The 22,770-nt window shown below is 33.0% G+C and overlaps 3 protein-coding genes across 5 annotated transcripts; 1 reads left to right on the forward strand and 2 right to left on the reverse strand.

The window, feature by feature from the left end:
- Window positions 1-324: 324 nt before the first annotated feature.
- Window positions 325-3,769, reverse strand: LOC118061920 (probable serine/threonine-protein kinase PIX13). Its single transcript, XM_035075548.2, has 6 exons — window positions 3,461-3,769; window positions 3,007-3,371; window positions 1,840-1,975; window positions 1,559-1,695; window positions 1,336-1,459; window positions 325-1,241 (listed from the first exon to the last, which is right to left on the reverse strand). The coding sequence occupies exons 1-6, from the start codon at window positions 3,531-3,533 to the stop codon at window positions 736-738; spliced, it is 1,341 nt and encodes a 446-aa protein (XP_034931439.1). The 5' UTR covers window positions 3,534-3,769; the 3' UTR covers window positions 325-735.
- Window positions 3,770-9,675: 5,906 nt separating this feature from the next.
- On the reverse strand, window positions 9,676-13,599 carry LOC118061919 (probable serine/threonine-protein kinase PBL21). 3 transcript variants are annotated; one of them, XM_073409295.1, is made up of 8 exons: window positions 13,384-13,599; window positions 12,986-13,275; window positions 12,869-12,898; window positions 12,633-12,781; window positions 12,289-12,478; window positions 11,346-11,737; window positions 10,734-11,080; window positions 9,676-10,093 (listed from the first exon to the last, which is right to left on the reverse strand). In XM_073409295.1, exons 2-7 carry the CDS (start codon window positions 13,083-13,085, stop codon window positions 10,778-10,780), a joined length of 1,164 nt encoding a protein of 387 aa, XP_073265396.1. In that variant the 5' UTR covers window positions 13,086-13,275; window positions 13,384-13,599; the 3' UTR covers window positions 9,676-10,093; window positions 10,734-10,777. The 3 variants fall into 3 exon arrangements, with proteins under 3 accessions (XP_073265396.1, XP_034931438.1, XP_034931437.1); XM_035075547.2 differs by having other exon boundaries at window positions 10,734-11,074; window positions 12,986-13,599; XM_035075546.2 differs by having other exon boundaries at window positions 12,986-13,599.
- A 5,973-nt stretch (window positions 13,600-19,572) lies between these two features.
- Window positions 19,573-21,339, forward strand: LOC118062256 (glycosyltransferase family 92 protein At1g27200). The gene has a single exon (XM_035075988.1). The coding sequence runs from the start codon at window positions 19,573-19,575 to the stop codon at window positions 21,337-21,339; it is 1,767 nt and encodes a 588-aa protein (XP_034931879.1).
- The last annotated feature ends 1,431 nt before the right edge of the window (window positions 21,340-22,770 follow it).

Genomic DNA, 22,770 nt, shown 5'->3' on the forward strand with positions numbered 1-22,770 from the left:
CAACTGGACAACACGTCAGATACTAGATTTCTTCTCAAGATTACTAATTTAAATTTTATAAATTTAAAGGTAATTCAAGACTTATATAGTTATTAATTTTAAAGCTTATGAAATTAGTTAAGATATATATAAGTTAGTAGAATACTCAAATTAATTAAAAAAAACAATATGATACAAAAATATAGAGCAATAATCGCATTGAATGGAGTATGCCGATGATTTGAGCTTTTTGACCAGCACATACCTGAATGTGTGTGATGAATAGTATCTTTTAATAATAATTAAAAAAAAATTAATTAAAGAAGCTAGATAGAGAAAGAGACATAAAATAATAAATATATTTCACATATGGTATCTTTTATTTCGAATCAATAATCAAACATTCCATAGGAATAGATACAGGTGAACAAATCAGGGTTCAACAAACAAGAACCAAAGAGACCTTCACCGCCCCTCGAATGTCCTAATTTTAAATTATGATTTCCTTTCCTGTGTTCTTTTTTTGTTTAATTTATACACAAAGTTTTTTTCCTTGGGTTTCCAGCTGGGTCGGGCCTGAATTACATCTCAATTTACAGGTCCAACTTGGGCATACGGGCTCAACCATCCTCTACAAAACAGCTATTTCAAACTCATGACACTGGGCCGAGAGAACATTTCTTACTCGAGTTTGGACCTCTAATAAACATATATTGGACGTGTTACAAGTTACAAGAACCAAAAAGAAGAGCAAAACTACAAGTGACTAGCAAAATATAATGGCCTAGGGGCACCCGTTGATTGATATGAACCGACAGAGGCTGAGGAGTGGGCTCGACCCTTGTTGCCAGTGCCACCATGTCTGGACTGAAGTGGAGACTGATGGCGGTAATGCTCTTCTTGTCGCTTTGGAGCTTTTTTCTTGGCACTGCCTTTGCTGTCCTTGGACACATCCTTCGTGTCATCTATCTTTTTTAAGGTCTCCAAAACCTCTTTCATGGATGGTCTACTTCTTGGGTCAGATTCCAAGCATTGTAGTATAAGTCCAGCTGCTTGCACTGCAGCTTTTATAGGGTACTGCTCTTCGAGTCTTGGATCCATTATTTTCTTCAGTTTTCTTTTATCGGAAAGAGAAGGCCTAGCAAACTCTACCAAATTTTGCTGCCAACTCGGCCGATTGGTGTCAAGGGCTTTTAGGCCCGTCAACAGTTCCAGCAACACAACACCAAAACCGAAGACATCACTCTTGACGTACAAATGCCCTGTAAGTTTTGGTTGTAATCGTTATATATACTAATACCATTTACGTCAAATATATATCTGATCAATATTTGGAGGGGGGAAGGGGTTAATTACCAGTAGCAACATATTCTGGAGCTGCATACCCATACGTGCCCATGACCCTTGTTGTAACATGGGAGTTGCCGTTTAAAGGACCAAACTTTGCCAGCCCAAAGTCTGAAAGTTTAGCGTTGAAGGCCTGGAGAGTGAAAGAAAAGACAGAGAGCAGTCGAGTTCAATATGGCTACTTAAATGGTGCCTCGTTTTCTGAAAAATGCAAAGATACAAAGAACCTTACCCCATCCAATAAGATGTTAGATGTCTTGAAGTCCCGATAAATGACACTCTTTTCTGATGTGTGAAGGAAGGAAAGACCTTCTGCAGCTCCGATTGCTATTTTAATTCTAACGTTCCATGGAAGCGGTTCTGCCCCCTCTGCAAACACTCACAATTTGTCATGCATGCCGTTAGTGACTATTTCAGAAATCCTGCGCGTCGAATCAGTGGATTTCACTGTGGTTATCGCCAGTGAAAAAGAAGAAAGGAGAGATATTATGTGTGGGTTTATGGTTTTCTTACTTCTGAAAAGGTGCGTTTCCAAGCTTCCCTTCTGCATGTATTCGTAGACAAGAAGGAACTGGTTTTCCTCCCAGCAGTAACCTAAGAGTCTGACGAGGTTTGGATGAGAAAATTTTCCCAGTAACTTCACTTCAGACTGCGACAACAAATTCAACATCATGATTTTAAGTGTTTGATACTGTGATGGTTTTTGTGGTTGTAATTTAAAAATATAAATTGAAAAAAAAAAAAAATTATAATTCTTTATACCAAATTCTTAAGAAAGAGTTTTATAAGACTTTGATATGTATTAATTAAATATTTTTATTCATAATTGGAATAAAACACGTATTACACGCACCGTGCTATTGGGACAGTAGAAATATTGGTCAACAACATTAATGAAACTTACCTAGCAAATTTTCTGGCATGCTGAATTCAATTGTATACCGTGTGTGTGCGCATCTGTGTTCTGCGTGCACTTCGTTCGTGCTTTCACATTTTATTCTGATTAGAATATTAAATATGGTTATTGGCTTGGTTTTTTAGGGGTATTAATTTAATTATTTTCGTCAAAGAACAACAATTGAATTCATCATTCAATTCTTTCCTCTTCTTTCACCAATTTTCAAGTGGGTTCTATACAATTTTCCAAGCATCATGTCAAAAAAAAACTTAATTTAAAGGGAAAAGTGGCCTCAATCCTTCTTCAAAACGCATTAAGAAACCGTCATAAATTTCTCAACAATCAGGACTGAAATAAAAAATAAATTAGCTGGTAAAGTGATAGAGAATAGTATATTTCAATTTTTCGAGAAACTAAGATAAATAAATAAATATATGACTATTGGAGATGTAAGCATGGACGTCATATTAAGATCAATGGAAATGTCATATGCAATTTGAACATGGTCAAGTATGAACGCTTCACAGCAAAGCAACAGGTGGCAGAAAAGTGCTTCTGTCAACGGTCGAGGGATGAGGGAGTTCGCCAAATGAGAAGGGGAAAAAAAAAACACTACAGTATCTAGTTTTTTTCCTACTTTTTTTTAGCAGCTCCAAAGCTGATCGAGCTACCAAAATCAAGCTATGTTCTATACATAGAAAGATAAAGATTTAGGTAAAACAAAGATTCCTGACTTTATAATGACAGAAAACAAATTAACAAAGAAAGAAATTGATTGTTACCTGCCACTCCTGCAGGCCTTGAGAGCTGTCTGGTTTCGATTTCTTAACAGCTACAGCCATTCCACAGCCAACTTTGGCCGGTGCAAAGGTCTTTTCATCGACCCAACCTTTAAAAACCCTGCCGAACCCACCTTCCCCTAGCACAGTATCAGGTCTAAAATTCCTGGTAGCACTCTTCAGTTCCGACAGAGTGAACAATTTTGGTCCCAAAACTGCCATGACCTGTCCACTGGGAGGAGTTCTAGCTGTTCCATCCTTGTCTTTGTTCTCCACATACACACCAATCCTGACGCTTTCTTTTTCTTTACGGTCGCTGCTGCTTCTGCCCCCCGGTCCATTTTCTTTGCTGTGGTTTGCTGACGTTTCTGCATCAACATATAAATCAAACCAGATTAACAAGAAGCTCCTCAGGAAAAAAGGGAAGATTTGAGAATGGTTTTTATGGAGTAATTACTTGGAGTAGAAGGCTTGGTAGCAGAAGGGCTGTTATGATTGGTCACAGGAGTACTTCCCCAACAATTTCCCATGTCGATACACAGATTTCTGATATCGTCTGCTCTGAAGGTGGCATGCAGGCCTTAGGTATGGAATGATGAACTGATCCCGCTGGTTCCTCGAAAGATAGAAGAAAGTGTCAGGAAATAAGAGGATCCATCAGAGAGATGTTTCAGCGATGGAGACTGCTTGTTATCTGCACTTTTATTATTGTTCCCACTTCTTTTTATATTGCTCACGGTACGTGGTCTTAGTGCTGTTTGTAAATCATCAGGGCAGGGAAAGCAATGGAATCTTGAGCTTTGGTGAAATAATATTTTTAAAAATAATTAATAAAACTTACCAAATAGAAAAAGGAATTATTAAAAATAAAAGAAACTTATCGTTACTTTCTAGAGGATATTCTTCAACAGTAACTAAACACCCGTAAGTTTTTTATATTTTTTGTATTCATTTATCACGTCATTAATGATTTTATTTTAAAGACAAAAGAAATAAGTAGAAGTATAAAGCCGCAACTAAGTCGTCGGGACTTTCATCACCGACACCAATCACCTTGTACAGGCGATTGGGTCCACGGGTTGACACGTTCCACAGTCTATTAAATTAATACTTGTTTATTTATTTTAAGAATATATAAATTCATTCAAAGATTATCCTAATTTTTTTATTTATCTTTCCAACCAAATAAATTTATATTTTTCTTATATGTCTGTATTCTGTGCACCTTAAAAAACCAAGAGACTTTTGCAACAAGGAGACAAGACATCATGGTTGACTCAAATTAAATTGTAAGAAATACACACCATCACTATAAACTTAGTTTTATATGATCTATTTCTTTAATTTCTTCCATAATACTTTGAGAATATAAAATTCATATTTTAGAGGCCCCTCCGTTAGTTAAACCAACATTGTGTTTAATCGCTTAGTTATATCAAGTAAGAAATCAAGGCTATTGTTCTATTTATTTTTATGTTTTAATTTTTTTAAAAAAAGGAATTAAAATTTTTTAATATTTTTAGAACATTTTAACGTGTGAATATCAAAATTAATTTTTTTAATTTTAAAAATATGCCGAAAAAAAATAATATTTTTTCATTTTTTAAAAATCATTTTTTAAATAATTTTAACAAATAAAAAAAAATTTTTTTCAAAAAATTTCTAAACAATCTAAATTGAAAGGAGAGGGTCCCTTCTTGTAGACATTTGAGTGCATATAAAGCTGCAACTGGGGAGCCATATTGATTGTTGGGCTTCAACTGTGTGTGAAAGCACTAATTCCGTGCACCTTGAATACGGCAGCAGGATTAGAGACATTCCTTATTTTTTGTCCTACTTATGCACGTATTAACTACGTAATTTCAGGAAACAGCCGTGATATATCCTCGAGTTTTCACATTAATTATTGCTTTCATATGAAGTTTCAGGTCAAACTAACTTAACTACCATTCACATTAATTAATAACTATTATAATAAAACTTATTATCTTATTCAACATTCGAGTGATGGTTCGAAGGGTCAATTTAAACTAATTTAAAAGGATAGTATTTAATTTCAAAAAACAACCAAATCATATATCTAATTACGAGTCAAATATATCTTTGAGAAATCTTTGTCCGCTAATGCACCGATAAATCTTTGAGAAACGAAGGGGGGAAATGTCAACAAATACTTTAATAGAATTTCATTTACGTATGAAGGGCGATGCAGACCGATCGAGGAAGCAAAATATATAGAGGAAACCGTCCAGCAAGTCGAGAAAATGACCTTGCGAGGTATGCAGGGCAAAGTCTCCCATGTCTGTCTCAAGAGTTTAATTTGTACATCCATTGTTTTTATTATTATATTAATGTTATTAATTTTATAAGTTTTAAAATTAATAGTTATATAAACTTTCTAATTAATCTTATAAGTTTTAAAATTAATAATAATGTGAGCCTCTGAAAAAACTCAAACATATGATCAAACACACTTTGTACATTCATTGTTGATCCCATGAAGTTGGAGCCATTGCAAAGCATGACGCATGGCCTTACCTCATAAACATTCATAGCAGTTTAAAGCTAAACTTCAGGAGATTTCTTATCTCTGATGAAATTGCCCACCAAGGTCACAGTTATGCTATTTGGATTTTACTAGCATGCGAGATCTATTGATTTGTTGTGGTTGTTTTTTACAGAATTATTTTAATTTTTTTTTATTTATATATTAGGTTTGATGAATTAATATAATTGATTTGAGTTTTTATTTTTTTTAATTAATCTTTTAATATTGTGTTTATTATTAATTAGATTTTATGATTTGTTTTGGTTTGCTTTTTTATGAGTCTATTTTGATCTCATTATCCATGTCACAAATTTTGTAAGTTAATCTAGGTAAACTTTAGTCATTCCATTGTGTCTTTATTTTAGAATGGATTTTTTTTTCTTATCTCATGACCCTGTTTGAGTTGACCATTGACTCATGTTTTTTTTATTTTATACTTCAATGTTCGGTTCATTAAAAATTGATCTTCATAATTTGTTTTATATAAAACTACATGGTCTCATAACCCGAATTATAGATTCAAAAGGTTAACCCTGATTGATCTAATACGTTGTTGTTGTATAATTAAAAATGGAATTTGGATTGTCTTTGAATCTATCAAGTCAATTGGATTACATTGAATTATTAGATTTGTTTATGTTAAAAAAAATAATCTGGCCGCAATGTAATAAACATCAACAACATAGTTTTGTCTAAGAAAATAACATTATTAAATTATTATTATTACTATTATTTTAGTTTTGATAGTTTAACATAATAATCATCATAAATATTTTTTAAAACAAATTCTTTGTGAAAAAGAAAACAATATTTTGAAAGCACTGTTTCCTATATAAAAAAAGATTCGAAACCAAGGATCCAATTGTATATAAAATTTAGAGATGCAAGGAATGAGTTGTGCAGTTTAAAACCTACAGGGACTTAAAGTGGTTATAACTCTTGAGAAAAACTCAGAATCCTACGTGGGGCTGCCGTCTTCTCCTGTCCATGCAAGGATCTGCCATTGTATGCAACTCCATGTAATATGGAAGACAAAATTCACGAATATGTTTAGTTATTGTTTTATAATAAAAAATAAAAAATAAAAATATCTTTTTGTATTTATTATATTGAAAATATAAAAATTTATTCAAAAGCTTTCTTATTTTTTTAATTAAATATATTTTTGTTTTGTATTTATTTAATTTTTTTTGGAATACTAACTGAACACAACTTAAATTAATTTAAAAAAAAAAAAACAATTTATATTATAGTAGTGGATAATGACGAAGTTAGAGATTGACAATTGCAAAGTCCATATCTCCCTTTTATGTTAGCCAAAAGAGTAAGAACAGTACACCTTAAATTTGAGTTGCTATTGGATTCAAATACTATAAAATTTCATTTAATAAACAGACTTTTTCACCTTGTCAAAAACCTGCTGTAAAAAAAAAAAAAAAAGCAATTCATAGTTTTTGAATTTATGAGCCGGTTCCAAGATTCGGGTTCCGGGTTTTGATCGGATCACCTGGGTCATTCAGGTCAATTTTTTAAAATAAAATAAAAAAGATATTATTTTAATAAAAAAAAAAAGAATTGACAAGTTGCAATTGGTATTTTTTACCGGGTAAACCGTGCTGCTAGGCTATATCAAGTTTTTTTTTTTTTTTTTTTTCAACTCAGCTTAATTTTAATTTTAAACCGGGCCGGATTTCAGATCAATATACTGGTCAAATCGGATTTTAAAAATATGATGTCTGACAAGACATAAAATTACTCCTATGTTGCCAATATGATATTGTAATAAAATGGCTGACTGACTACGTCAAAAAACAGTGAGATAGGGGATTAAACAAATAAAAAACAGTGTTAAACCCAGAGCATTGTGGAAAGAGTCGATCAACTAAGACATTATTTATTATAATTCCTTGGACTTTATTGTTTTATATGATGGGCCAAGAATTTCTTAGAGAGAAAATTCAACAGAAATTTCTTAGGAAACAGACACTCGTCGTCGTCTGCGTCGTCTATATGAGACATCACCTCTATTTTCTTTTTCTTTTTCTTTTTCTTTTTCTTTTTCTTTTTTTTGTTTAAAAATGACCCTACCCTTTTTAAAGTTGGTCGACAATTGTAGCTTTCGTATCTTTTTGAAGGCTATCAAAGCATATGCATTTCCAGTGGCCGGCAATGGCAACGCTTTTCCGACTCTTTCTCGGCCGAGTAAAGGATTGTCGGCTTTAACTCTGTTCATATTTAGGAAAATAAATTTATTGTGAAGAGTAATTTGGTGTATATTTAATATTGTGGTAACAGTAAAATAAAATAAAATAAAAAGTGATTTCGGAGAGGCTACAAGGTGAGTTTTGGAAGTGTGGTGGTTTTTATTTTTAAATGTGTTTTAAAAATATTTTTTATTTAAAAAAATATTAAATTCATGCTTTTTAAATATTACAGTTTTGATATGTTGATGTCAAAATTTAAAAAAAATTATTTTAATGTATTTTTAAGTGAAAATTATCATGTATCATAACATTAATCATATAATAAAAAATAGTTTTTTCTTAATGAGGGTTTCAAGAAAAAGATTTCGATGAAATTTATACAAAACTATGATATGTGTTAATTAACCAAATATTTTTAAAAACATAGCTAGAATAAAATATAATTTCAACCAAGTCACATTAAACTCCTAAATAAATCCTTCATCATTGTTGAGACAATCTTACAACTCTTTATGGGAAATTATTATAGGTATATTGGTATGCAAGGTTCAAACTAATCACATTTAAAAAATCTAACCCATTAAGATAATGTTATTAAACTTGGTCTGACTTGACTGATCAATTAAAAATTTGGTCAAACTGGAATCTAGTCTTAATCAAATCTTAAAAACACTTAGTAGAAGTTGACCTGATCAAACCTAAATTATATATCAGATTTATCCACAACTCAATCAATTCAGTTAAAATTTAATTAATTTTTAAAAAATAAATTTAAAATAATATTGTTATAATATTTTGGATTAATCCAAATCTATTATTTAATCCATAACCCAAGCCTTGGACTGGATTACGAGCATGGCTTGGATCAATAACCTTGCAACAACCAATAACAATAATAATAACAAAATCCATTATACCAATCACTTATTAATAATAACAGAATTCAGAAGATTCCACCGCTCCGAAGCAATTCCAACTTTTAAAAAATCCAATTGTTTGGTCCAAAGATTAATAAGATAACAGTATGCTTCCAAGACCCACATGGACATCAACATTATACAATACAAGTGCCCTTGTTTCTCGCAAAGCAGAAGATCAAATGCTTGATTCTTTTGATTGCCACAAGAATATGCTTCTTGTTGATGAGGAGGCCTTGGAGGTCTCCTCGGGGAACAGTCGCAAGTTGCAATATTGTTCATAGGAGAATTTCATGCTCAAAAGCTTCAGAGATTAGTGAATGCTCCTCTAGCTCAGGATGTTCTGGGAGGAGGGATTTTTTATCATTTAATCTTCTCATGAACCTGATTTCTAGCCAGTTCAATGTTTTGGGAAATCTCAATTTAATCCTTCATATATATACTCATTATCAATTAGATCGCAAACCCATAAAGTTTATCGATTTGGTCCTGAATGTTTTACGATCAAGGAAATTTGTTGATGCTCGTTGACTTTTTCTTTCAAGTTTTCTTCGAAATGACGTTGTTTTTCAAGAACAGGGGACGGAAAGAAGGCAGTGGCATTTCTTCCTAGGGAAATTGTCGACAACATTCTTCACTGAATGGATATTCATTCCTCTTTACAAGACTCAATGGGTCAATCTATTCATCGACTCGCCGACCCATGACCTAATCAGGCTTAGTCCAGTAGAAAAACCTGGTCTTTTTTCTTTAAAAAATCAACATCTTTGTTTCGTTTTTAAAAAAATAAAAAATTGGGATGGCCTGTATCAAACCCATCCAATTTGCAACCGAGGTAATTAGTCCAGGCCAGCTCTAGGGTTGAGTATTTTAACTATGTATCCATCTTCATTGGTACTTGGTTAGCATATATAGGGCTGCTGCTCGGATGGGTGTTTCAAGGGAAGCATAGCAACTCTCCAGAAATGGGAGGTAGAAGGCCTGGTGGACCTTCTAAAGAACAGAAATTAAAAATGATAAAGAATTCAACAATTATGCTCCATGGTACATACTTCCTTTATTGATTCTCTATTTCATGTTGAATGATCTGAAAAAGGGGGAGAAACAAACATGGAAAATCATAGCGTAGACGTATCTAACAAAAATCCAATCCCTCTCAAACAGTGCTAAACACAATCCTAATAGCCTCCTGCTGCTTGATGCCATTTGCAAAGAATTCTCACTTCAATGCAAGTACAAACTTCAGCAGGCTTGGAAGAAACATGTGTTTATTCTGATTTTCGTAAGCAAAAAATCATTTACTCCAAACCCCAACAGTCTGTCTATACATACATGTCAATAAACATATTTACCCACTGTATCGATTCGCTTTTACATGGTATGAAACACAACAGCCATCCCCTCTAAGCCTGGCAAGACACCTGCAAGCACAGAGAAACAACATTCTCATTACTACAGTAGTATGGACCAATCTATCAAGCATCGTTTATGGAAGAAAAATGATGTCACAGTGAGTTTGGTTCTGGCAAGAATGGAAACAAAACGGGCAGGGGTGTGCAAGGAAAAGGATCCTTCCTCGAGATAAGTTACCATACCTTAACCTATCATTTTACAAAAGACTAGAACTTTAAGAATGCAAATCAAAAACGTGAAAAAGAAAACTGTACAGGTCATTATAATGTTTCGGGTTTTTACGATGCAGACATGATCGATTTCTTAGCTCTGACATGTATAGAAACTGAGACTGTCTAAATAAACAGGTTAGCCACAATGAAAGCATGTAATTTAATTCATTGATGAGGGTGAAATGAATGGTATAAACGTAGCAAATTACCCCGTAAACTATATAAAAATATAGCGATCTAGGTAAACGTTCACCAAATTATAACAATTCATGGAATATTAAAATCTCTTTGCCAAGAACATATGTCTATCTGCACATTCTAATGAATTGAAGTTTTAAAATAAAATACACAAGATAAAATATTACAAGGGAAGTTTGAAAGCCTTCAGCAACCAAAAAATTCTAAGAGTTCAAGACAATGGGAACTGGTTACTTACAGTACAGAGATCAAGGGGTTTCAATAACTTTTGCTCCACACTATTCAAAGAGAAGCTCTACTCCTAGAATCTCGCTCTGGAGAAACGACCTTCCTGTCAGAATATGGTGGTGATGGATTGGTACCTCGTACCCGACCAGTATTGGATTCTGAGACATGGCACTGTGCAGCCAAATATTCCAAGGCAGCCAGTATATCACCAATAAGAGGGCGAAAACTGGCTTGCTCATTAAGGCACATTGCAGTTATAGCAATTGCATAGTTGAAACAACGACGAGGATAACACCCTTCCAACAGAGGATCAGCTAATCGGCAATATTTCTTCTGGTCCTTCAAGAACGGCTGAGACTACAATGGAGATTGAGAAGAAAAAAGAATCGATGCATTATAGTTTGTTGGAGCTATTTTGGGTCAGCAAATTACTCCAAAGAACCAACTATTTGGAAATTAAACTGTGCTTTTGGCATTACCTGGATGGGGATTGAAGATGCATCGAGTGCACACCCAGCATCACAAACAATTATGATTAAACTCTCAGATAAGCTGATTGCTTGGATGAGCAATGAGAGCAGAACAAAAATATAATGGAAAAAAGTTCAAGTTTTTAACTCACCCAAGCAACCAAGCTTTGCTCTCCTGGCTTCTTAGAACGATCTATGGCCTTTCTCCCAGTGATCAACTCCAACAAAACAACACCAAAACTATAAATATCAGACTTGAGAGTCAACTTGCCACTCATGGCATACTCTGGAGCGCAATATCCATATGTCCCCATAACTCTGGTTGAAACATGTGTATTTTCTCCAACAGGTCCCAGTTTTGCAATTCCAAAATCTGATAGTTTTGGTTGGAAATCATTGTCCAGCAAGATGTTCGCAGATTTCAGGTCACGGTAAATAACAGGTGGGTCTGCTTTACAGTGTAGGTACTCGAGACCCCGGGCAGCACCAACAGCAATCTTTATCCGAGTGCTCCAACTTAATGGCTCTTTACCAGGTTCTAGATCTGAGAAACAATTACGGTATCAATTATCAAAAAGCATGCTAGCTGAAAATTATGTAGCATTCATCTACTTTTCTCCTATGCCAAAAACATGAAATCATGCGCGGAATCAAGAATAACTAGCAATGAGAAAGCACATGTACCTATCAAGAAAAAGAGAAATCATGCAGGTGAATGAGATTCCAGGAAGTGAACTTTCCGCAACATAAACTTAGGATTATCATTGATATCCATCGGAACATGAACAAGACAAACTTGTAAGATCAAAACAACTTGCTTAATCATCTGTTCTGGTTGTATAATCAAATTTTCAATATCGAGGGGATAAATAGAGGGTGGTAATCATCTGTTTTGGTTGCATAATCAAATTTTCAGTATCAAGGGGATAATTAGAGGGTGGCAAGATGGGGCAGGGAGTTTAGTAGCAATGAATTATCTGACACAAAAAAATAAACCAGAAACTAAACAAATTCATACTAAGTTCATTGGATAACAAATCAGAAGAAGATTGCAGAACATTAAAAATCTATGCATAAGATGCAAAAGAAATTTACCGAAAAGATGATCTTCCAAACTACCCATCGGCATGTATTCATAAACCAATAGTCTCTGATCACCAGAAGTACAGTAGCCAGTCAAGGTAACAAGATTGGTTTGGTGTAACAGACTCAACATAAGAACCTCCACGATAAATTCCTGATCCCCCTGAAGACCATCCTGATTAAGTTGTTTCACCGCGACAAGCTAATCATCAAAAACCAAACCAAACAAAAGGAAAGTGTCTCAGTTTGACCACAAAATTACAACAAACAACCTATTTGCAACCGAAAAGGAAGCCACATTCATAAACTAATCAAAACAATTAACATAAATTCTATAACTGTTTACAGCAACTTACCTCCCCTGTTTCTAGCCGGCCTTTATAAACCTTGCCAAAACCTCCTTCACCAATCAAATTAACCTCTCTAAAATTTCTTGTTGCTGCTGCAAGCTCACGAAATGTAAAGCTACGAGCCCCATCCTCAGGACTCTGATTCTTCCCATGTTCTGCACCCCATTGTTGAAAATAAGAATCCAAATAATTAATTAAACACGAAGACAAGGCTTATAAAAAAAAAATTAAATAACAATTACCATTTACATTAAACCTTGCGTTCTGGGTACCTACAAATCCCACACCTTATCTTAATCAAAATAAACAAATAAACAAAACCAAAAAAAAAAACAAATGGGAAATAAAAAAATAAAAACCTGAGGACCCATAAGAACATCGAGAACTAGATCGAGGGGCGTGTTCAGTGTCGATCTTAGTATCATTTCGATTTGGTTTTATGCAAGAAAAGCATCTCATCCTGATTACTCTTTGTATATTTTATAGTAAAAAACACAAACCAAGCTGCATTACCAGAAAAAAAAAAAAAAAAAAAAAAAAAAACTCAGAGAACACACAGACAAGTTCCGTTCTTTTTCTCTCCTCCTTGATTGGAGAGACAAAAAAACGGAAACCCTGAATGACAATGTTGTCTTTGTCCCTCTAGATCCTAGATTTCAGAAAAACATTCTTGAAAAATCAGAGCTTCATTAATTAATAAAAATGGAAACAAGGAAGATTTTTCAATAAAGGGCAAAATAGAGAAAATCACACGTACCCCTAAACTTAGAACTTGTGTAGTGAAGGAAAGAGGAGGGAGAGTGAACAAGTTGAGCGGCAGATTTAACGGCAAACTGTCAGCCCAGTAAGTAGTAATAATAAAATAGTTTTCCAAATAAATTAAATTCATAAAATTAATAATAAAAAGGGAAATTACTCTATTCTTATTTTTTGAGATTAATGTGAATTAATGCAAGTCGCTCTCCATGCAGATTCACGCACAACTGGATTTTTCATTTTTCTCTCTGTTTCTCTTCCCGCATTTATAAACGTTCCGGTTCGGTGGATGCGGTTGCTTTTACGTCTTTGACCTTGTTGTTTCTCTCTTTGTCCTGTTCTGACACTGAACAGTCAATCCCCCGGGTGTGTTACTGCAAAAATCTTCGGATCATACGCGTTGAGTGCTTTTTGTTCAGGGACCAAATCGTAAACTGGTATGGTTTGGTCCCTCTAATGTTTATGTTTAGTCAAATCAAATCCCATATTTTAATTGTAATCTTCATCCGATTATTTTTTAATATGTGGCTTTCATCTGGCTGTTTGTTTAGTAATAGAGGTGGATGAGGAGGATCAAATCAACTTTAATTGGAAACAAATGGTTTGAATTTATCAAATTTAAAACAAATGGTCTTGTTTTTCCAAACATCAAAAGTATAGGGACTAGATTATATACATATATTTTTCGCTTTGGTGGTATAACTTTGATTCCGCGTTGTAATGTTCTCTCTATGCAACTCGAAGTTTGAAATATATATTTTTAAAAAATATATTAAAAAAATATGAAGTAGAATATAAGTCAAATTTTAGAGGTTAAAATACTAAGATGGATCGAGTTGATATAAAATTATTTTTCATTGCCATGTTCAATGACTTGGGATTTGGGAGTGCGTGAAGGCCAGCACCAAAACAAAAGGGAAAGAAATTAACCTAATTTGTTTGGTTTTCTATAAAGATACATGCTATTTATTTTTATGTTTTTAAAATTTTAAAAAAAAATTAAAATTTTTTTTATGTTTTTTCATATTAATATTTTTTAGTTTTTTAGATTATTTTAATACATTGATATCAAAATTAATTTTTTAAAAAATAAAAATACTTTGATATATTTCTGAATAAAAAATATTTTTAAAAATAATAATAATAATATTTTCAAACAGATTATGATAATGATATATGAAATGCAAGAGGATTGATATGGATAAAACCAGGAATAATTGGTTGGCTAGCATATATTGATGTAAATCTTCAAGAAAATGACTCCTTTAAGCTTCCAACTAGCCTCCCAACCCCCATTTTACTCCACCTTACGTGGTAAACTCCCACTAATCTTGAAAAATCATGTTAGAGCGTGTGGGACTCCACCTTGCGAAGAAAACTCCACTTATCTTGAAAAAAATATGTTAGTTGAGTGTTCGGTGAGTATATTTTTTAAAGTATTTTTTTAATTAAAAATATTTTAAGATGATTGTTTTAATTTTTTTAATATTAGTATATAAAAATCATTAAAAACATTTAAAAATTCAATTTAATATCCTTTTCAAATGATAAATAATTTAAAAGGTATTTTAAAAAAATATGTTCGAATGCAAACACAGATGCTCTATGGTTCTTCTAAAAAAAAAGGAAGTTTTTTATATTTTTTTTACCATTCATATAAAGTGTCCGATAAAAGCTGTGATTCAACCTTTTTTTTTATTAAAAAATTATTATTTTTACTTTAAATTATTTTTTAAATTTTTTTTTACTATTTTAATGCAAAAATGCTTAAAATAAAATCTAACAAAATAAAAAATATTTATTATTATAATATAATTTTAAAAAATATTTATTTTTAAAAACAACTATCATCATCAAACATCACCAAAGACTTGTCATGGTAGAAACACGGAGGAGCCTTCTTCTAGATTTGCCTTTCGGCGACAATGACTAATAAAATAAAAATAAATAGAATGGCACCGTTTTTTTTTTTTTTTTTCATTTTTTCTAACCAATCCGTCAGTAATTAAGGAAATTATTATCGATTCATTTAACATATTTAATCAATATAACTCGGTGTTATCTTACTTGAATTTTATTCTTTATTTTTTAACTCAATTTCAAAACAAACAAAAATCATATTGTTACAGTTAGTTAATATTTCGAAATAGAAAGAACATAAACAAAATAAACAACAATATATTTTACAAGATAAAAATAAATAAAACATATAAAATAAATTTATTTTTTAAAAATAAAAAATACAAGGAAATATGTTCTTTGTTTTTCATAGCCTTTGTCTCTTAACGAAAACAATTTACTTGTTTATAATTCCATCCCAAGACAAAATAAATCAGAAGTACACGCGGATAGTACTTTAGATTTTCTTGCCCTTTTTTTTCCCGTAAACCAAAACCACCGCCGAACGAAAAGCCCAGCCGAAGCTTCTTTACAAAACAGTGGTCCATGTCGCTATCATGATCCATGACCAAGCTCGACATGCACGGGCCCATTATTTATCCACAGTTAATGCCGTTCCATTATTTTTTTTTTTTTTTAAGTGTTTTTAATTTTTTTTATTTAATTTTCAGTGTTTCTAGATTTTTTAATATGTAATATTAAAAATTTTTTAAAAAAATTAAATTATTTTATATATTTTCAAGTAAAAAATACTTTAAAAAATAACATTACCACAATATAAAAATATGCTCAAACTTTCAATAATTTTTGTTTTCATTTTAAAAAAACAAAAAGGTTTAAATAAATTAGTTATAATTTTTAAAAATATGAGTTAGTCAAAATTGTTATGAAATGGATTTTTTATATATATAAAAAAAAAATGTTTTCTAGGAATAAAAAACAAGTTATTTTAGTTCATATCTAACTTAATTATATACATTCAACCCAATAAAAAAATATAAGATATTTGATTAATCAAATATTTTTTTTATATAATTAGATAAAAAAAACAAAAACTATGTTCAACTCACCGATGAATTGATTTACCCTAGATGAAGGGCATTTACCGTGGCGGACCATACAATTTCTTGATCATCAAATATCAGAATTGAATCAGGTCTCTCGATAAGGGTAGATATGGTCAGCATGTTTGCAAGGATGGTGCTAACGGGCCGTTGCTACGTAGTTTAACGGGCTGGGGAGATCTGAGCCTTACTTTACTGTTTAGACGTTTCAAGCCCATATTCTTTGTCTTGGCCCAGAAGCTGCAATAGGCTTGTGTCCAACATTAACAAGATAGAAAAATGCTACTCATGCTTTTTATAGTATGATAAGACCCGGCCCGAGATCTCATCAAGCAACTCAGATCTTTATCGGTTGTTTTAATTAGAAAAAATCTATAGTACTGGCTATGATAAGTCAACTAAATCAAATCGAGTCAATAGAGTTTGTTATTTTAAAGATATGTACAAGTTGAAACTTAGCTTGGATTAGGATTTTGAGTGGTGATTTTTTAAAGTCAATCCTTGAATCATTAATTAATATTTATATGATCTAACAAGATAGATGTTTAATTTAAGGTATAGTTTTCCACTGAGAACGTGCTTGGAATAGCAAGCATGGATATGGATGAATGTGAGAGAATGTTCTAATGCTTTTATCGGTGAAAAGACATGATCATCACTAAATTAAAGATTAGACAGAAAGATATGTCCATGCTTTTAACTTATCTTCAGTGCCATCGTTTTTCCAGTGTGATTCGCAATTATTTTTTATATATAAATCCCAATTTTATTTTTTTTCTTCACAAAAGTGACTTGCACAACATCCCAGCACTTGGGATTGGAGAATAATTTTTATTATTCTTTGTTATTTTACGATCGGAATATTCAAGCTAAAGTTAGACGTATTTGATAGCTTTTCAAGCAATTAAAGGATATGATCGATGCCCTTTATATATCCAACATGTATATATATATATATATATATATATATATATATATAGGCAATGGAATTATTGGAGCATAAAGTTGAAGGAATGGAACTTTGTGTGCTATGGAATTAAGCCAAAACTTGCGGCTGAGAAAATGTGTAAGCTTGTAGCTGTAAAGCCATGCCCCGCGGTTCCCTGCTCACTTGCTGCTCAGGCAATTCGTTTCTTGCCCTTGACACGCTAAGCCAGATCGATGGGGCGTAGCTTCCCTCACACGTCATCACATTAATATCAAGAAATAAAAGGAAGAACAATCGCAACACTCGTAGGGCAAATCATTTAAATTAATTTGTAGGCTTTTATTGTAGATTTATAGAGCCACGAAATGTAAATAAATGCCTTTATATTTGCAAATTCATTTCATCATTAATATTGTAAATGCCTTTATATTTGTAACGTGAAATCCAATTTCTTTTCATGTTTCATCAATATAGCATTTCTTTAACATCCAAGTTAATTTGTCTCTTATTATTATTATTAAAGATTAAATGATACGAATAGTTAATTTTTTTTTTTTATTGCGACATGTACAAGAGGTTATTGTATGCTTAATTAGTGTGTGTATATATGTATGGTACATAACCATGCTGTGTGTGGTGTTTTTCAATAAAAAATACAATAATATTTTTTAAAATTTTTGATATTGATATATCAGACTATATAAAAAATATCATCGATTAAATAATCTTTTCAAATTAAAAAATAATTGAAAAGGCAAACGTTTCCATAATTAATTAATAAAATGCCGCTGGAGAAAATTATACAACGTGCATGCGAATGCAATAGACAGGCAGCTCGACCTCGTCCACGAAGAAAATACGTGCATAACTTGATGGTCATGCAAGCCAAAGCATTTACAAGAAACGTATTAATTATAATATTCTCTTTGATCTGGCAAAAGTCACAGCAGTCATATTTGATCCTGTCTTATTCCTAATTAATTCAATAATATACAAGTACCATCATGCATTAATTAGGTTTCATCTTTATAAACTGTTTTTTATTTATTAAAATATTACCATTTCATTTTTTTTTATAAAAAAACATTTCACATGATATCTTTTTAGATGATATTTTTTTTAAAAAAAATCAAGATACAAATCAACAGATTTCTTACCTTTTTCACATAATAGACGTAATTCACTGTATTATTGCTATCAAAAGGCATATTTACTAATTAAATCAAGGGCTAGTGGATTATCTAGCAAACGCACGCACGTAGCGCGCAGGTGTTCCTAGATTTTTAATCTGCTAGCCAGCTTGAATAATTAGATAAGTTGATATTTTATGGAAATTGACAAATATTAATTAATATATTAATAAATCAATTTCCTGGCACACAGAACCATATCTCCAGGAATAGAATCATGGTGGCAGTCCAATCCACCAATGACCAAACATTACCGAATAAATCACCAAAAAAACAAAATTCCTTTTCCTTTTCCATTTTTCTTTCTATTTTAATAAGAAACTATAAAATATGTTTAGTTAGTGGAAATGAAGATGGATTTTTGCAATGAAAAAACAAAAAAAACAAATACATCAAAATAACAATTATTCTTCATAAAAAAATCAAAACTATAATTTATAATAGCTATCTCATGTTTGTTATAATTAATTCAAATTAGAAAAACAATGACAGTTAACTAAAGAAATATCTTTTTAATTATTATATTTATGATAAAAATTAAATCCATAATTAACACTAACTAAATATAAAAAATAAATATAATCTTTTACACCGCTAAAACGTGTTTATGTATACGTATTATATTGTTCTTATTTTTTTTATTTAAAAACAGTGAAAACTTGTAAATATATAACAACCGTGAAGAGTTTTTTTTAATAAATAAAATCAGCATTATAATAAATAGTCGCAATCCAAGTAAAATAACAACCTACCAAAAAACAGAATAAGAAGCCGCCCCTGACGCCATCTTATGCGACCCTGAACCGGCCCGGCCCATCAGCTCGCCACCTCTGAAAAGTTCCGCCAGTTTCTTTTCTTCTATAAATGCTCTGTGATTTTTCCCTGCCTTGAAAACTCCCTCTAGCCGTCCGCAGTTTTCATCATCATCATTATTATTATTTATTTTAACTAATTGTATAAATTAACTTCCTTCTTCTTCATCTTCTTGACTTTTTATTTTTTTATATGAAATTGAGAGGGAAAATACAATGAATATAAAGAAACCCCCCTCCACACCACTTCTCCGTTTACTCTTAATTTCTCCTCGCCCTTTAGAATTCTCTGAAACGATGGGTCGTAAAGTCTCCCCGGCGTTTCTTTTCCTCTTCCTCTCCGTTTTCCTATTTGCCTCCTTCTCCCTTTATTTTTCCTCCTGCAATCCAATCTATGCCTCAACGGAAATCAGCTTTCCGTCTGTTAATCTAACCGCCATCTCTAAGATACCAGAATATTCCTCCTCCTCCTCCTCCTCTCTTGCCATTAAAGAAGACGTTAATTACCTGACGCGACACGTGGCGTCGATTCAAGATTCCTTGGGGGTAAAATCGGTCTCTGTTTTGTTACCTGATTGGGAAGTTCTTTTGATTGTCTCGCCGGAAAGTACTCCTCCGATGACTGCTTCAATATCCGGCAATGATTTCTTGTGTCTTTATCCGAACAACGAGACTTCTCCGGCGAGGTTCTCCGGTGTTTTGCCTTCGACGAATCAGACAACATTCAAGTGCGGCCTTCCGAAGAGAAATCGTCGGCGGTTGCCGTTCCTGTCGCCTGTTTTGATTCGCTCAGGAGAGGAGTTCCTGGTTTCGTCTCCGCCGCCGGAGCCGATGATGAGATGGACTCGCCTTGCTTACGAGTCGTTTACGACTGAAAAAGATGTCGTTTTGTTCGTCAAAGGATTGAATCATCGGCAAGGGATTAACCTGTCTCCCAAAGAGTTAACTTGCGTTTTCATTGACGAGACCAGCAATAACGCGGTCAGAACAGCCGTTACCAGCTCCATTCAAGAAGTGTTCAGGTGCGAACGTCCAGATTTTACGTCGTTCGGTTATGGCGAGGAAGGTAACGGCCTAAACAAACGGATTAAAGTCTCCCTTGAGATTCGTCACCAGGGGGGAAGCAGTTTCATGATGCCTTCTGTCGCGTACTATATTCCATGGCGCAAGTTAGAAATTGAAAGGCCGAAGGCGCTATTGTGCGCTTGCACCATGGTTTTTGACGTGGCTAAGTTCTTGAGAGAATGGGTCATGTACCATTCGAAGATTGGAGTAGAAAAGTTTGTGCTATACGATAATGACAGTGATGATGACTTGATGAAGGTGATTAAGGAGCTTAATCAAGAGGGCTATAACATTGAAACGTTCTTTTGGATTTGGCCTAAGACACAAGAAGCTGGCTTCTCTCACGCTTCATTGTATGCTAAGGATTCATGCACTTGGATGATGTATTTAGATGTTGATGAGTTTGTTTTTGCACCATCATGGGTTACTTCATTACAACCTTCGCCTGATGATCCGATGTTAAGATCCTTATTGCCGAAAACCCAGTGGTGGTCGGATCCTCGGCAGAATAATATTGGTCAGGTTTCGATTCGGTGCAATGAGTTTGGTCCGTCGAATCAGATGACACATCCACTGGAAGGGGTGACACAAGGGTATACTTGCAGGAGAAAAGAAGATAATCGTCACAAGTCTATAGTCTTATTAGAAGCAATTGAACATTCATTGCTTAATGCAATACATCATTTTAAGTTGAAGGAGGGGTATAGAACGAAGCCAGTTAGTTTAGAAGTTGCTGTGGTGAACCATTACAAGTACCAAGCATGGTCTGAATTTAAGGTCAAGTTCCGGCGAAGAGTGTCAGCGTACGTAGTGGACTGGACAAAAGGTTTGAATCCTTTGTCGAAAGATAGGGCGCCAGGATTAGGGTTTGAAGCAGTGGAGCCAGCAGGGTGGGAACATAAGTTTTGTGAAGTGCAAGACGATAGGTTGAAGCTGCTTGCACAAAGATGGTTTGAGAAGCAAACCATGGCAGGAAGTAAAATGGCATGGCAAACATGATTAACCTTTTCTTTTATTCTTTTTAGTAGGAACAGCTTAGAGAAACCCTAGATTAAACCACATTTTTTTTTTGGTTTCGCTGATCAACCGATGACGAAATTGTTCAGTTGATTGGTTAAGTTCTTTGGAAGGCGTGTAAGAGAATATGATCGAAAGAAATACATAACAACACGAAGTTGTTGAATTAATATTTAGAGTTATCTTGTCTTATCTTTGATGCACTTGTCCTTGTTTTTTGGCTATTTGTTTTATGCGTTGCTTTCTTTGTTCCCTGCTATAAAACCCGGATTCGGCCTGCCGGGCCAACCCGAACGAAACCCTCTTGTTTTAATTAGGTTGTTTTATGTTTTAAGAAACAAGTGTTTTATGTTTTAAGAAACCAAATTTAGAAACGAAATTAGAAGACTTATCTTATGAAAGTGATTGCTTGCTTGTTTGGCCTTTTCTGACCAAAAAAAATACCAAAACAAACAAGTGTATGTTTTTTATTCATAAGAATTTGAAAAAACGATGGGAAAGAAAAACCCACAAATGTTATGAAAGCCGCCCTCTAATATGTCTGGTAGTGTGGAGTATTTTTTAAAAGTATATTTTACTTAAAATGAATAGTTTTATATTTTTTAGTATTTTTAATACAATGATGTAAAAATAAAATAAATAAAAAACTAAAAAATATATTTTAATATATTTAAAAATAAAACACTATTAAAAAACAATATCATCACAGTACCAAAAACCACACAGTATTGAGTTAGGCACCCAAGCATGAATTTGACTGGTTCAATGGGGATTACTTGTCGGGTTTGGTCTTGGTTCCATTAGAGAACGAAGTCAAAAATCGATGCACACCGGAATACAAATTATGACGAGGTGCAGAGATTCTTCCGAATTAGTGATTGTTTTTTTTTTTAAGGAATTGAAATGACGTATTTTTATTATTTTTAATATTAAAATAATATAAAATATAAAAAAGTAATTTAAAGTAAAAAAAATATTATTTAAAAAAAACATCTTTACAAAAAAAAAAAAAAAAAAAAAACATGACACGGTGTGTTGTTTGATGTAACCCCAATTTGCAAGTATACCCGTGCCAGTTCCGCAAGGCAGAAAGGTATAAGAATCTTTCGATTCAAAGAGTTTAACTTTTCATTCATAAAAAACTTTCAGAAATTAACTTTTCATAAACCGTTGCGCAAACAAACAAACAAACAAACAAAACCTAAGTACAACTTCCATTTCCATGGCTAAGACATGAAAAGACATCCACAGTTCTTTTGCTATTGGACAGGCTATCAAGCTGCAAATGTTGCGCGTCTGAATTTGAAAGGGAAATCTGCTACAGATGAGAAAGTAAGAGCAATCTTTTCACAAACAAGCTATAGATCAAGAAGAGGGTATGGTACATCTTTGAAAAGCTGGATCGGAAAAAGG

The sequence above is a fragment of the Populus alba genome, chromosome 5 (genome assembly GCF_005239225.2).
Source record: "Populus alba chromosome 5, ASM523922v2, whole genome shotgun sequence".
Lineage (NCBI taxonomy): Eukaryota > Viridiplantae > Streptophyta > Magnoliopsida > Malpighiales > Salicaceae > Populus > Populus alba.

Bases quoted from the DNA above. Each gene is read 5' to 3' on its own strand.
- LOC118061920 (XM_035075548.2), bottom strand. From the start codon at position 3,533: ATGGGAAATTGTTGGGGAAGTACTCCTGTGACCAATCATAACAGCCCT. The intron at 3,372-3,460 runs GTAATTACTCCA...ATGTTGATGCAG, and splicing joins TACCAAGCCTTCTACTCCAA to AAACGTCAGCAAACCACAGC. The intron at 1,242-1,335 runs GTAATTAACCCC...CAAAACTTACAG, and splicing joins TCCAGAATATGTTGCTACTG to GGCATTTGTACGTCAAGAGT.
- LOC118062256 (XM_035075988.1), top strand. From the start codon at position 19,573: ATGGGTCGTAAAGTCTCCCCGGCGTTTCTTTTCCTCTTCCTCTCCGTT.
- LOC118061919 (XM_073409295.1), bottom strand. From the start codon at position 13,085: ATGAGATGCTTTTCTTGCATAAAACCAAATCGAAATGATACTAAGATC. The intron at 12,479-12,632 runs GTAAGTTGCTGT...TTTGATGATTAG, and splicing joins GCCGGCTAGAAACAGGGGAG to CTTGTCGCGGTGAAACAACT. The intron at 11,738-12,288 runs GTAAATTTCTTT...ATTGTTTCTCAG, and splicing joins TTTGGAAGATCATCTTTTCG to ATCTAGAACCTGGTAAAGAG.